Here is a 16,295-nt window from a genome sequence, read left to right on the forward strand (position 1 = left end):
GAGAACCTCGGGACGTGGCGGGGCTGAGACGTGGCGCCTTGCGGCCCGAGCTCTGGGTCAGCCCCCAGCCTGGGCTCCCCGTCTACAGCCCGGTCTCGGGCAGGAGGACAACGCACGGCACTGGGGCGGCATGGTGGCAGCGACAAGTCTGCTGAGATGGTGCTGGCATGACCACGGGAACGTGCAGCCCTCACCAGGGCCTGATTATGCTCTGATATAAGCTCCGCTTCCTGCACAGCCTGCCTGCGCTGCAGAAGACACGGTGGGTGCTTGCAGATGAGAGCCGGTCAGCCCCCAGAAGACAAAATACTGCACCAGCCCTCCAGGCAAGCACCAACACTTCTCTGCGCCACGGCCCCACTGCTGTCGATGCAGCAAAGCTGCTTCCTTCCTCTGCGCGAGTTACCTTGCTCTGCAGAGCCTGAACAGGTTAGCACTAGCCAGCTCCCCCCCGCCCCCCGCCCCGGTTACCTTGCTTAATGTTCATTTCATGCAGTTTGCAGCAGCGCTCCTGTACTTTGCTTCTTTGGGCCTGCTACAGGTGGCCAACAGCCTGGCTGCGCTACGAGCAGCATTGGGGTCGGGGGGGGTCTGGAGCGAAGCAGCCATGGGGGTACGACGGCCTCTTGGTTCTGGTGGGGCTGAGCCTGGGAGCTACCTGAGCCTCAGGGCTGAGGTGGTGGCAAAAAAAAAAAAACAACCCTTACGGAGCCCTGGCTGCCCGTCATACGTGGCATCAGCGGTGACTCAGAGACAAGGTACCTTCTGGAAGGGAGCGCTGCCGGGTGAGACACCACTCCTGGCTCTAGAGTCAACCACTGTTCTGATGCCAGTGATAATTAAAGGAAGAAGTGCATGAGACTATGATTAGAAATTACACGTTAGCCCAGGACAAGCAGAAACACGCCAGCACTGAGCCCTGCTGTACCTACTCTTCAGCAGTGCCTGTTCCAGCACTCGCAGCCCACGAGAAGCCTCTCTCAGCAGTGTCAGCATTGCCATCGGCTGCTTTACGGTGGGGAAAGCAAGGTACAGAGGGATCCTTCCTTCTTTTAAGTGCCCTCCCCTCCTCAATTTTGGTATGCCCAGCCTGCAGGGCCTAGATCTGGACCAGGAGCAAGGGTACCCTCGGCACTGAGGACCCAAAACCAAGGGTGACCACTGGCGTGGACCTGCGCAGCGCATTGCTTCGCCTCCCGCCCCAGCGACATGCACGGGGCCCTTCTGCTTGCTTGGATCCTACAGGGTGAAGAACAGAGCCAGAGGGCTTCCTGCCCTCCTGACAGCCTGTGCCAGCAGCTCTCCCAGGAGGGACCCTGTGGGCTGCTGCTTCAGGTTGCCTTGGTGCACGTGGCTCTGCAGCATCAGCTCCTGCAGGGTTACCTTACACCTACGGCATGTCCCTGTCCCACTGCACTGCTGCGCCGCTCTTCCACAAGTGTCCTGCAAGAAGCCAGATCCTAAGAAAACAGAGTGGTTTTGGCACAGAACCGCCCAATGCAGCAGGTCAGAGAGCAGGAACCTCGTGCAGATCCCCCGGGAGGCAGCTGAGAGGTACCTGACACACAGGTCCTGCCCGGCGTTGTCCCCTCCTCACACACCGGACCCAGCACCTCTGGAGGCTGCCGCTGGTTCCAACCAGGCTGACCACAACGGTTGAACTAGGAAGGTGCAGTCACGCTGGCAGTCCCCGGAATATTTCTAGCCGGGGGAAAATTTTCACTTGGTTTGGTCCAGATTGGAGCAGGCTCTGACTGCTTGATCTGCCTTGTCCCACGTTGTAGCACGAAGTCAGACAGCACTGTGGTCAGGATGGGACGACTTGGGCTGTAGAACCAGAGCTGGGGGGTGTAGTGCCTGCTCCCTTCTGCACCTGCAGCCAATAACTCCCACTACAATTAGTCCTTTTGGAATACAGATCAACCCGAGTCAGAAACCAAGGTAGGATAAGAGCCTTTTTCTCCTAATCTTTCCACTGAATTTGCAAACCCTGTAGGTGTCTCCTCAGAACAGAGCCTTCTCTTGCTCCTCCTGGACCTTTCCTACCCTCGCCTTCCCTTCTTCTCATCTGTTCCCATGCCTTCTCTGCTCTGCTTTACCCCGTGTAATCTTCCTTTCCTTTGCTCCTCCTGCCTCCTCTCATCCTTTCCTCTGTCTCCAGGCCTACACACCTCCTTCTGCCCTTGCTTCTAGGCAGAGGCCTCCTGTCTCTCCTTGGTCCCTGCGGCACCCACGGCTGGCACAGGGAGAGGAGAAGCCCCGAGTTACTGTTCTCATGCAGTAAGCTCCAGGACAGCAATTTTCACCGCACAGAGGCTCTTGGCTAGCCTGTTTTCTGCTCGCTCGTCACATAGCTGAGAAATACTGACAGACAGACCCTCACACAGGTAAGGTCTTGGTTTTTTGAAACAAGCCCACATCTTAAATTAACCTCCAGGAGAGGTTTTTGTCTTTCTATGGGTCTGTAATTACCAAGCTTACCAGCGCATGGTATAAATAATTTTCTTTATTGGCAAGTTTCAACTATGTGTTCAGCCTATACAAGACACAATGATGCAGAAGGTTCTTGTCCCAGATGAAAGATAAACACTGGGAAATGGGAGCTAAAGGCAAAGGATAATGAGAGTCATATTTTCAAGTATTACATTCCATTCTGTAGGTGTTACAAACAGGACTGAGGTTTAAAGAAGGATCTGAGTAAGACGGCAATAACCTGGAGACAAGATGTCTGCAGCTCTTGTGTTTTCCTGACCCCACCTGATTTTAGGGCATTCCCTGGCCCAGGTCTGATCACTGAAAACAGGTATCCAATAATGTGCTGCTGTAAGGCTCGCTCACATGCATTCAGAGACCGGTACCTAGCTGGCTGTTGCAAGGCTTCTTTGGAGACATTTTGCCTTCTGAAGGACAGAAACTACAGAATCCACATGGTGCTTGGGAGTGGCCTTTGCTGAGGTAGTTTGTTGGCCAGGCACGCCTCAGTACCAAATGAATTAGCTGCAGACAAAACATCTTCCTCCTTCTCCAGGTTCCTGACTCTTCAGAAGAGTTTCTACATGCTTGCCAGAAAACTCTGCAGGAGCCCAGCAAGGCTGAACTCACTCTGGATCTTCAGAATCCCAAAGGAGGACAAATGGAGGTGAAGAAGGGTCAGAACAGTTCTGAAAAGACACAACAAAGTCTGCCCAAAGGGGCATGCTCCACCAGGACGTATAGTATCAGTATTTCAGTGGTCATCTGAGCAGCTGACAGGGGGAAGCCCCCGGCAAAAGAGTGAATTTTGGTTTGACATCTGAATATGATCTTCTAAAAATACATTTCATTAAAAAAGATGTATTCATCAGTGGTGGTTCAAAAGCAAAGAGGGCAGGGGCGACCCAGCTGGGAAACAAAAGGAAAGAGAAACGTGCACTGCAAATTCACAAATATTTTTCTCTGCATCCACATGAGAAGGAAATGTCAGAGTTTACTCCCTGTACTGCGGGCTGCCACAGCTTGGTGGGACTAAGAGGGAGATTTCACTCCGGGCCTCCTGAATGCTGATCATATTGCTTTTTGGGGCTGCCTCTGCAACAATACAGGGAAGAAGACGATTCGAAGCCAAGGAGGTCAGAATTAGGTACGCATTTCTAGACAGCTGGAATACAGATTTGCTTTCTCAAGCCTGGTCAGTTAGGAAGGACAAAATACAATGTGATTTTTCCCACCAACAAAACAACTAACACTCTGCCCATAAAATGATCATCGTAACAATGCTCTTTAACTTCTGGGCAGGCAGCTTTTAATCCGTGTTCTCACTGACACAAACTCGCTTGCAACAAAGAACAAAATCCTGGTTTTGCTCACACAAACCGTTAGTTTACCCTACCAACACGGTAACTCCTGGCCAGCGATGTCCTCGAAGAACCACCCATGCCACTTACCCTGCCTGCCATCCATGCCTGGAGGTATTGCCTTTACTGTGTTTTGCACAGCACTAAGAACACTGCTGGCACTAAACCAAGATAATGAGAATACTAATGATAAGACTAATTCTCCTAGCCAGATCACATGCTCCTTTTCAAACTTTGACCACAACACGCCTTTCCAGCTGTTTAAAGAACAGATTGCAAGAAGAAGGGAAAACTACTTCTGCATTTCTTACTCTATTTCTGAGCAGTTGAAGCAGCAGGATGACTTCTTAAAGCCCTTAGCACTGGGCTGAGAGCCAGGAACTCCTCTGATATGAGCTTCCTCTGTGGTCTCATCTTCTCCTCCTTTATAACAGAGATTTAAAAGCCACTTATTTCCCACTAATGACAAGCAATGACATAAGAATTAGTTATTACCTGTATGGTGGTTTGGAAATACAAAATGCCAGTCATTATGACAGCTTCCCAAGGAGCAGAAGTTTTAACACAAACTCAGCCTATCTCAAATAATACGTGAGAGGAAAAAAATCCAGAAGACAAGCTTGAGCTTAAAAGTTGTCAGAGTTTAAATTTCTCACTTCACTGAAACCTCTTAGGGCAGGTAGAAAAAAAGCACATTTTCCTCTGTATTTAGCAAATGCCAATCCCCCTTCCACCCTATTGTTGCTAATTGGGCAGAAATGGCTCCAATTTACTTGTGTCTGTGTAGCAGCGTCATTGCCAGTGTCAACACAGCCCTGGGAATGCTCTCTGCCTATTGACCGATAATGCTGCAGAGCCAGTAGGGAGAGTGTCCAAACAGGATCGGGGAGCAAGAAAACTACCCAGCAGCATCAAAAAGTCTAAGTTAAGGTCATTTCTCTGCTAGGTGATGATTAACGAAAGGTGTCCTTTGACAGCCTGGAACACAAAGCTGTAAGAAAAGAGAGATGTAAAAGTCTGTTCGCTGATTCAAGACACAACCAGATGCCTTGGAAAAGCAGTAATAGCTGTTTTAACAGCTCCTGGCTGGGAAACTGTGCTCAAATGTAAATGTAGCTACTGGTGGATTTCACTCCCATCCCTTCTCGAACTGGCAAAGAAACAGAAGGACCCTCAAGCCTTCAGGCACAGTTTGCTACCCCCAGATAGTGCAGTGCTTCCAAGAGAGCTCAGAAAATAACATTAGAGATAAGAACATGAGAACCATAAAGATACTGTCTCTTACTGGGAACGTACTTCATGCTTCAGAAGAAGATGTAAGAGTTACCCGAGTGACCAACTAGAGAACAACAACCTGGCCAAAAAGGACGTTTCTCCTGAGTACCTGGCCACTAACTGCTGGCTCATATTGTAGAGAAAGAAGGCTCATAACCACTTTGTTTTCTCTCCTCATCCCTTCAAACATATAGTCCTTTGTTTGAATGCCACGGGTCGCTGCCCTGTGGTAATGACTTCCAGTGGTAACTGGGTTGATGCAGGGACATTTTTACTTTGATCAGTTTGATTCTTGCAGCTCTGCTGGTTCCAGAACAGAATTCAAACATCAAAACCGAGAGTCGAGGTTATCACTAGTTTAGCTGGGAAGTGCATGTAAGAGTCGCTTTCCCAAGCCACGGACAAATGTGAGAACTCAGGATATCAGTTCTGAGCTCAGAGCTGAAAATAGTGCACCCTCCTATAGAAGGAAGAAAAGTCCTTAAAGGTCAGAAGGGCAACGCAAAGGAAAGGGAAGAGGACAGCGCCAAGAATCCCGCAGAAGCGTACTTGGCTGTGGCAGCAAAGGGACTCTCTCAGGCTATGTAGTGCTTGGAGTATTTGATACTTCTTGCTCAGAAACGCATCCGTGAAATGCAAAGCTTTCTCTGTTCCACTAAGAATAGCAGCTGAACAAGTCTGCCTCGCCACCCAGTGCATGCTGTCAATGGCACCACACCCTGCCTTGCATCGTCTGTGTCCAGGCTCAATTCTGCTCCCACTGAAAGCAATGGGAGTTTTGCCAGTGCTTCCAATGGAAACAGGGTTTGCCCAAATATTTACATGCTGTAGTAAAACTGGGCAGCTCTGGGACACAACCCGAAGTGACCAGAGTCAGCATTCTAAACTGAGATAGACCCCACAATAACAGGAGCACAAGGCAAGCTTTGCTACCTAGAGTGAAAAGATTATACGTAAGAGATGAACTTCTTAAATAAGAAGATATAACAGAAGGTGATTTCAGTTCAACAAACTCACTGTCTTTCGTTCTCAAGCTCTAATCAGTTTATATCACGAAAGTACTAAAGCACGCTGCCAATGCTTTCTCTGGGTTACAAACACGTGAAAGAATGGGGGAGATATGGTAACAGCAGAGACAAGCCTGGCGGATCCTCCAAGTGGGGTGAGATCCAACACTGTAGGATTTGATTCTCAGTAGAGTTTAGCCAGTAGCATGTATGGTATAATCTATGGAAGCTGTCCCATTGGATCTTAAAACACAAACACAGCAGAATGTCATCATAAATAAGCAAAGTCTGTGTTAAAAAATTCTAGGTACACAGCATTTTCTCCAGTTCTGACACCTTTTTAATAGAAATCACTTGTTTAGGAAACAAATAGCACTTTTGTATTTTTTTTACAATGTTTCTTACCTTGATCTTATTTTAAGTAACACTAGGAAGACCTCAATATCTTTTATTTTCCTTTTTAATTTAAAAAAGTTGTTTGTTTTTTTTTCCCCCAGATACAAAGATTTTGCCCTTGCATAAAAAAACAGTGCCCAAAACGATGACACAAGGACTCACAAAGACTCACTGTATCTCACTGACACTATTACTTCTAATCTATACCATGCAAGGTCCCATCTACCTCTTTAATTAGACTGTCAGCCTGAAAAACAGCTTTTCTATTCCTTATTTAGTTCTTGTTACCAAAAGAAGAGAAAGGAAGTGAAAGAAAAGGACATTTCTCTGTTCAGTTCACACATCTGGGTCATGTGCTACTTTGTTCAGGATACTTTTGTTGTTTATAAATATAGAAAAGGGTTGGAATCTCATTTTCAAGTAATCGATGCACATTTTCTCTTGGGACACCTCCGTCCAATGCTCCAAGCTGACCCTGGATTCTGGCCCTCTATTTTCCCATTCCCAACACAGGCTTTCTGGATGAGTGTGAGGACCCAAACCAATTCTGCAAAGCATGTCTTTTATCTGATGTGAAGAAATAGGATTAACCCAAAGCTGTTGGGACAGTAGATCTTCAGCCTGTACATGTGCTGGTTACTCAGTGAAAAGTCCATCTCCTTTCCTTTTGTACATCTCCTGTCTAAACAATAGTAAATACTGCTTATTTGATAGACTTGTCCCTTCTGGGCACTGGGATTTGATAATTTATATTTCTGTTTTTTTGGTTTAATAGTACTGAGAGTTTAGAAACAGGAAAAGCCCACAGGCTCTTTGGACTTGTTTTTGTTTTCCCCTAGCTAAACAAACTGTTCTGCAAATAAGGATTTGAAACCTGCTCTCCTCCCTCATCCCTGCTCCTCACCCCAAACAAAAATAAAACAAACCTATAGTGGCTGTGGAGGCTGCTGCAGGCACACACTGGTGTAAAATATAGAGAGAGTAAATATATTATTTCACTTGGCATGGTGCTGGCAAAGAACCCCCAGCTGGCACTATTCATGTAACATGATCCAAACTTTGCATGTACACACAGAATAAGAAGGATCAATTGGCAAACTCCGGTGCCGCCTGGCACAAGCATCTTCACGCTCTCTCTGGAACCAAAGAACTAAAGAATTCTGCACTTTCCAGAAGAAATCCGGTTTTGCTTTTCTAGAGTTTCGTTATTTTGCTCCTCCTCCTCGCCGCCACCTCCCTTGGCTCCTTCTGCACTTCACTGTGTTATTTAGTCTCATCGCCCTTGTTACAGTTCACCATGCAGCTCTGGGAAGGGGAGGGGGCTAAGGTGGAGGTGGCAGCATTAGTATTGTTAGTGGAGTCCATGCCGTTGGAGATGGCTACTGAATTGACCTCAGAGTTTATGGGTTTTGAAAGGTCGATGCCTTGGATGAGGCGGATCAGCTGTTTTACCTTCTCCAAGGAGCTGTGCATCTCCTTCTGTTTTGCAAGGATGGTGTTCTTCATTTCCATGCATTTCTGCAGCAAGACCAAAAAGCAGTAGTAAGTTCAAGCTTTACCCTCATATGAATGGAAGAAGGTAAGAGAAGGAATACAGCGTTTGCAGATCTAAACGTAAGTACTCAGAAAAGACTGCAGCTACAATGTCACCTATAATTTCAGCCTAGAAGAAAATGAGCCTCAGAGCTGCGATCATAGGAGAATTCATATTTGCAGGCTGTGGAATTAAATTGTCAGTACGTAGCTGTCACCCAGTATGGCCCTTTCATCCCAAGGTGCTTGGCAAATCAACACAGACAGCTCCATCCTTTTGTGTTCCTTTTGAAGGGAAACTTCCAAGTATATGTTCTTATTATTTTTCTAGTAGTATTGCATTGCTGAAATGTCTTTAGCTCAGATGTGCAAACTCAGGCGTCCTACTGCAGCTGATTGCTGACAGTGCGTGTGCATGCAACTAATGGGATACAACCTTTGCTTTCACATATGCTTTAGCAGGAATATCACTTCCTCCTCTCAATAAATAAAGGGACACTTGAAAAGAAAAACAAACCCTTCCTCATTTGAAAATCTTATTTTGCGACCACTTAGTTCTCTTAGAAGCAATAGCCAGCTCATCAGATAAGAGTCAGGGTAAGATAACTTTAAAAAATGCCCACAAATGATGCTTCAGGAGTGAAAAACTGCTTGTATCTATAGCTGAAACTCTCAAAAAGGAGATGGTAGCTACTTTATATCTATAACATTCAGGTTCTTACATGGAAATGGCAACCTTCTTACATTTTTCAAATCTTTTATCCATGCTGATCTCCAGACACTGTTGGTTTCAGCTTTACTGTTTTCACACACAGCTCTTGGCATCATAAGAGCTCTACGAAATTTAGATCTAATCCGCCTTTATTGGACAGTTCCAATGAAAGTATAAGCGATGGCTTGATCATAGCAAATAAACCATTCTCCTTACCTACTATCAATCCCTCTTATCAAGGCTTGCCCCTGCCTGTGTACATCACTAAGAAATGGTGCTAGTGCTCTAGTGCTGCTCAGTTTATGCCCAGCTACTGATAACCAGAAGACGACAGTCTCCAGAACCGCTAGCCAGCATCTCTCACCACCTACTTGCTCATAGTTGTTTTACTTGTATCATCAGCATTTAGAGGTCTTTAAGCATGGGACGCTTACTTTTGGCCTAGGAGGTAAAGACACAGAGACCACACAGCACATCTGTATTTAAAAAAACAAGTCTGTACTTACGTATCCAGCCTTACAGGAGTTGCCACATAGATTTCAGTATTTTTCATTCTGTGATAAAGACTCAGCCTATGCTAGGTGAGGGCCTCAAACTTTACACTGGCACCTCAAGAGCCTGATTTGCATATTAAGGTGAGAAGAAAGAGCAAATTAATATGTATGTTCCAATTACTGTGATAAATTAAAGTGGAAACCACAGCTTCTGGATAGAAGTATGACAATGTCCATTTAATAATATGCAGAGGCATGCACAGTCCAGCTGCTGACTGCCAAGCCAACATGTCAGGAGCCCAAGAGCCAGGTGTGAGTAAACGGTCACTTTTGTACTAGGAATGTCTGGAAAATGCAGAGAATGTAACTCTTACTATACACAGGGGCCCAACTATTCAAACTTAAGTGAGCCACTGGAAAATTAGAATTTATCTGCTGCCCACAGACGATAATGCTGTGGGTCATTTTTGTCACCTGCTGCTATTATAGGTCACCGTATGTCTACAGTACATACAGCACAGTCCGCATGGAACATGTGTAAGTTACTCATTGTAAGTATATGTTGCCTGCATTTCATTCCTGCTCCCCAAAGTCCTAAAAAAACACAGGAAAGAGCCCATTCAATTCTCAGTAAAACCAGTGGAAGATAGGTGTAGCACATGGGCTCTACAGTTCTCTTTCTGAATTCTGGCACCAGAGGACAGGTGCAGAGTTATTTGGGAGGGCAATACTCACCGTTATGGAATTGCTGAGCTGTTTGACCTTCTGCTCTAGTTGTTCTCTTTCCTGTTTTAAATCTGAACTCCATTTAAGTAGTTTCTGTTTTTCCTCTTCTTTTGCTGCAAAACAGAACATTCATCACGTCAAGAAATAATATTTAAATTGTTTCTGTTACAACTGTGGATAGAGGCTGTGAACTGTTTCATTTAAAGGGGGTGTTTAAAATCAATTCAACAACTTTTGCAATAAATCACACCCAATGTTTCACCTGTACACAGAAGAACCACAGAAAGCTTAATAAATATTTTGACTGCCATTTACACTTCACTAGTGATTAAGGTTCTTTCCCTTTAATTTCCTTTTCTAAAGGAAGTATCATTCTGTCCCATTCCCTCAACAACATTTTCCAGTATTAAAACTGAAGCAAAGGTGTTGCTCCCCATTTTCCTACCTGCTTTATATGCAATATATGAATGAACAATTGCTAAAGTTCCTGGCCACGGGATTGCTTCTTCCTTCTTTAACATCTGAAAGAAAAGTGTGTAGAGATTTAGATGATAAATAATCTACTCCTAGGAAAAGAAAAAGGAGAAAGAGGGAAAGGCAGAGGATTTTCGTTATGGCTATCATTAGTCTGAGCCCTGTTAACATGTCTGCTTTGCAGACCTGTTCTGAGATTTAACAGAGGGAATTATTCACAACTGTACTGTAGCTCCCACAAAGGAGGCCTGTTTCTTACAAATGTCAGCATTTTCTCAAATTCCCTCCATAGCCACAAATAAACTCTACTAATGAAACTGAACAACTTAAAAGAGGAATGAAAAGATAATGTATCTGAACTCAAACTTGCCAGGAGACAAACATTATTTCATGGTTCAGACAAACTGCTGATCTCAGATGTTCTGGGAGAAAACTTCTCATGGCACAGAGCAGTCTCCACACCATACATTCAAATACCACACTTCCTGGCTAGTAAAACATGAAACTGTCCTATCTGCCCTTCTTACTAGAATCATTTTAATATAATTGCCAAATCCTCTTTATATAAGGGTAAAACCCATTTATGCCTTTCAGATCCTCCCTAACATATTCCTACCTACATATTCCTTCCTAACATGTTCCTTCCTAAGGACCTTTATTTTGAGAAGAAAAATGTACTGTGTCTTTTTAACATGTGAAACCAGAGGGGCGTCTCAGAAGATAGAGGACTCGGTCACTTTACAGTGAAATAACTCCCATTTTTCCCCATAATTTTGTGGAACCTATCACTGAAATACAAAGAGAAGGGTTACATGATGGAACACAAGACCAGGAATAGGAAAGTGGTAACTCTCCCTCCTCATTTGCAACTACTGACCAAGTCACTTGAGTTTTGCTTTTTCATTCTCCTGAACAGCAAATCATATGCCAGGCTGTTTTCTTACTTTACCATCTGGCTAACCAAAGGTCATGTGGGTGACTAAATAAGATGCTAAATCAGACAGAACACTAACAGCTTCAGGCTGCTGATTAAGAGCAACCCTTTGCAATTTCTGGAGTTCCACAAAAAGGTTATGAATACAGTAGTTTACTTCTTTGTCTTGTAACCTCAATGCAATTATGAACAAAATATTAAAATATCATCTGTTCGTTTCCATTGTGTACTCTTACAAAGGGATCTGGAAGAAAGAAGAACCAAGCTGTTTGTCCATCCTCGTTACACTGATTCTGGACAACGTTATTAAAGAGATCACTGAAGTCAACCTCTCTGGTGTTTGATTTATATAACCAAAGAGAGGTTTATATTTTCTCTATCTCTTGATGTAGGCTTCTACAAATGTTTTATTTACTTATCCAGAAGAACATGCTAATAACTTTTGAAGAAACAACGAGCTTGGGATGAACAGGAAAATTTCTATGAGCAGCAGAGAACCTTTCCCAAAAGTTTGTGTGCTTCAGCCCAGAAAGAGTAAAACCACAAGGGTAACAAATAAAGACCCCAAGTCTGGGAGTAAAACTTAACGGTTTTGTACTTGCACGCATTCCAACAGATGTAATCAAATCAAATTCACACAAGCCTTGTTGCAGACCAAATAAATTTGTTCAGTGTCAGGCTGTCTTGATATAAGTAAGCCAAGTGATATGATTGTTTTCTTTAACTTGGAAAAATCTTTACAGTGCATTGTGTATAACACTGTCTGTCAAACAATACCTGGTCTTGACATTTGGGACAGATCCACATGCCCTTGGGAATGGTTTTCAGAGGCGGGTCCAGACAGTCCAGGTGATAAACACGTGAACATGTGTCACACATCAGCAACTGCCCACTTTTTCTGCAAACACTGCAAAAATCCTCATGGATATCGCCCTATAAAATTGAGGGGAAGGGTTGAGGGTGAGAGAAAGAGAGAGAAGGCAAAAAGTGAACTTTGACCTTTGACATCTACATCATTGTTAAATGCAAAGTTTACAGCACAAACTATTTCTAAGGGGGTTCCAAATGGTCAAGCCCTCTTTAGAAGGTGAAACAGGAAAACCAGGCATGATGTCAGTAACACTGACATCTGTCTTCCCAAACACTCCCTCTGTCCTCCCAGGGTAAAATGTTACAACAAACACTTATTACCAAAACTTCTCTTAACAACTGATACCCCATAGCCTGTCTTATTTTAGATTCCCCCCTTACCCTGATTTTTTTTTTGGCCTAAAATGATGAGCTATTCTCCTTCTTAACCCTTCTCATTTCTGGATGTAAGCACAACTTCACTTTGGGAATGCTGATGAGGCTGTCTCTTTCCAGTAATAGTATGTAAGAAACCCCAACTGAGTGACTTAAAAGAACACTGTCAAATATTTAGGTCACCTTTAAAAATGAAAGTGGAAGGAAAAGGCGCTCTGCTTGTAAATGAAAAAGAACAGAATGAATTATATGTTCTGAGATAATTCTTTTTACCTCGCACAGGTTACCTCAAGTTGCACCAAATAAGCTATGACTCAATATTTTCTCTTTCTCTATAGACAGTGGTCTATGTTTCATCACTAACATAGGTTGAGAGACAAGATGAAAGAATAGCAAGAGAGACTTTCTAACTAAGGGTCTGTGTTTTTTTTCTCCCCCAGAAAGAGTTGAAAACATACTGACAAGTTCTCTTAACAAAATCCAGTCCAAATTACTACTTTATCACCTTTAGAGAAATTTCTTTTCTAAAGCCATTAACTCCCCAGAAATATAGGTCTAATTTTTGTCACTTTTTCTTCTCTCTCTCTCTCCTCCTATTACTCCCATCTCATGCTTGGGGTAGTGGTGGTGATGGTGTTTGTTTGTTTTCCTTTGTTCTTTGGATATTTGAACAAAGAGGCATGAAAGAAAAATGGCTTAGCACCCAAAGAGCAGGAAAGGTGCATCCGAACCCCTCTCCCCTCTCCACCGGTGGCCTTTTCTGGCAACTTGACATATTCTAGGCCCCATCTGGAGTTAGAAATATGCACTTCTCACTGACTTCAGCCAACTTTTCACACGCACAACATCTGCAAGACTGTGATCTTAAGATGCATGTGTTGAGTCAAACTGCGCATATACACTCCCTCTGTATATACATGCTATCAGCACTCGCAGTGCTTCATTTTGACCCGTGCGGTCTTTTCAAGTGTGTGAATAAGTTCCATCATCTTGGAATGATATCGGACTTGGCCATGCACTTACACATTAAGTTGCCAGACAAGAAAAATGATGCTAACCTCTACTGTGGATAAAATATTAAACATATTAGAAGAATGAGACACAGGCAATCTGCTAAGGTTTCTGCTTGGCAGCTCTATTGCTGATGAGGCCTTTCTCCGAAGGGAATGCTATTCTTCTCTTAATTCCCAAGGTTAGCACTGATGCCGTGTTTTGTAAAAGATCAAGTTTTAGTGAATTTTCAGTGGCATGTTTTGGTTCCGTAACTCCAGGAATCATTGAGAGGTGGGTTACGGTATTATTTCATGCTTTACCACAGAGCTCTTCCGTGTTAACAGAAGAATGAAATGAGTGACACTTCATGCTTCTTGTGAAGTGATCTGTGTAACCAGTCTGGGAAGAACTTCTTTTCCTCCATCAAGCATTCTGCCAGTACAAGTAAGGAAAAGAAGGCAGACAGGAGATGTGACATAAGCTAAGATGCAAAATCCTCTGCAACCTAATGAAATTTTTAAGAGCGAAATTCGCACATTTTACAAGAAAATTCTCATTCTAGAGTATTACATGCGTTGTTAAGATGCCTTCGGTTGCCACGGACTACAAATGGCATTTGGTATCTGGCTCAGGTGCCCAGTTATTGGTGTGTTGAAAACCAAAACTGATATATCTAGTATCCTGTAGAAAGAGACCTACACAAGAGATGCAAACTGTTGCTTCTTGAGGTGGTGACATTTAGAAATTTAGACCCAGAGCCTTCTAAATTCAACAGAACACTAAATCCAGACGTAATACAACTGGTCAGCGTGCAGTGTGGCTGAACACATCAGGATGGCAACACGTGCACAAAATCCATAGTCCTATTTTTGGTTTGTCAAAACAATAATACAAAATTCAGGGTATTTCCTCAAAATTAATAACTGGACATACCAAATCCCAGCCAATGCTCAATTCCAAAGAAATGCCCCAGGTTTTCTAGACAGTAAATAAATATATGCATGAAGGGGGTTGAATGTGATGTGACATGCGCCCCACTAATCTCAGTGTCTGGACCAGCTCTGTGAAAACTATATGCAGCCAACTTATGTTAGAGCAGAGCTAGCTGACAATGCTCGGACATACGTTGCAGGCTAAACAGACAGAAGAATAATTTCAGGACAGAGACAGTATAAAAGGTGATTTAAGGTCACTTTTTGCTGTTTCCTCTGTACCAAGAGAACCAGAAAGCAAATTAAAGCTTTTTGAACAGCTAACAGTTTATTTTTATATACAGTGGCTAGAGCAATAGTGCCTGGCTTTAGGAATAGAACTGAACAATACAGTGTCATATCCAAAGTATATGTAGTTTATGTGTTTGAATATGTAATATATATATGTATATGTACATTTCACTGGAATAACATGGGAAATCTAAATATTCTGTGACAACAATTGTGCAAGACCACATAAATAAAGATGATCATAATATATATGCATGATGTAAGTGAATTAAGTTATCATAAGCAATAATAATCTTGGCACTTTCTAACATTTATGGGTTTGACTTTGCAATCTGCATGTTCTCTAATGCTCTTCTCAACTGGACCGTTTATTAATTTACTAATAAAAAGGCATTTTGTGACCACAGACTTGAACCATCACTAGAATAGAGACTTTTAGACAGAGAACAGTTTTGCTTTATTCTTGCTGCTGAGTAATTGACTGTCAAAGGCAATTGCCATCTTCCAGGTGAATATGCTACTGTGTGAGGGAGAATCACCCATAACCAAATGGTTCACAGCCAATTGCCAGACAGAAAAAAAAAAAAAAAAAGATTTGTTCAACCGTGCCTACTGTATTACTTTGTTTGTTTCCCCAGGCTCTATTCCTAGTTTCTACTCCTCTACTCTTATCTCCAATCCCATCTCAAGTTCCTGCTTCATTGTCCCTTCAAAATTCATCTCTGTCATTCACAGTTCAGGAGAAAGGCAAGAAGGCCTTTCTGGGCTGTGGTGATGAGTGCTTGATTTGTATTTTTTACAGGTTGGCTAAAAGCGAAGTTTATTTATGTACTAAACATCAAACTTCCATTCTAAAGCCTATATGAATTAGACCTTCTCAGTAAATGAGTGCAAAAATGTTTTAAAGATGGGTAAAATTGCAGTTTTCTTCTGTATCTGTTTGGGAAACTGCTGAATGGCTTTAACTGGGACTTTTGAAATAACCTTTTATTTAGGCATGCACATCTCATGTTTTCATTCTGTAGGTCCCCAAAAGCTGGGAGCTGTAACAACAGGCAGCATTTTCTATCCTATCTGGAATAAATAGACCTTTCTATATTTTGATTGTCATGTTGAAATATATTTTCTGCTTTTACATGTATTTTATTTTACATGGAATTCAATACCAAATATTTCTGAAAAGTCTAAAGAATTAGCTCAACCGATAGAGAATATACATTGAATGAGACTTTGGGATAAAATTCCTTTGAAAAAGCAAACCTACAAAAATGTTAAAACTATTGCTTATGTATAAACTAAATCACTTGTCTGTAAACATTTTAAAGGGGACTTAAATATTATTCTAAAGGGAAAAGAGTGCTACTGTGCTATATTACAATACACTCAGGTAAGAGAGAATGTTAACTACCTTCTTTGTAAACTTCCGCTGTCTCCTTTAGAATACTTCTAT

The 16,295-nt window shown here is 43.0% G+C and overlaps 1 protein-coding gene across 12 annotated transcripts in view; it reads right to left on the reverse strand.

Moving 5' to 3' along the window:
- Window positions 1-6,436: 6,436 nt before the first annotated feature.
- Window positions 6,437-16,295, reverse strand: part of PHF21A (PHD finger protein 21A) — a 133,901-nt gene continuing 124,042 nt past the window's right edge. For 9 of the 12 annotated variants that reach the window (XM_050710770.1, XM_050710768.1, XM_035539241.2 and 6 more), the window contains exons 15-18: window positions 12,162-12,317; window positions 10,422-10,497; window positions 9,986-10,089; window positions 6,444-8,029 (exon numbers count right to left, since the gene is read on the reverse strand). In XM_050710770.1, coding sequence (XP_050566727.1) covers window positions 7,775-8,029; window positions 9,986-10,089; window positions 10,422-10,497; window positions 12,162-12,317 — 591 coding nt within the window. In that variant the 3' untranslated portion in view covers window positions 6,444-7,774. Of the gene's footprint in view, window positions 8,030-9,985; window positions 10,090-10,421; window positions 10,498-12,161; window positions 12,318-16,295 lie in introns of all 12 variants that reach the window. The other 3 variants (XM_035539246.2, XM_035539247.2, XM_035539245.2) reach the window with 2 other exon arrangements.

The sequence above is a fragment of the Cygnus atratus genome, chromosome 5 (assembly GCF_013377495.2).
Source record: "Cygnus atratus isolate AKBS03 ecotype Queensland, Australia chromosome 5, CAtr_DNAZoo_HiC_assembly, whole genome shotgun sequence".
Lineage (NCBI taxonomy): Eukaryota > Metazoa > Chordata > Aves > Anseriformes > Anatidae > Cygnus > Cygnus atratus.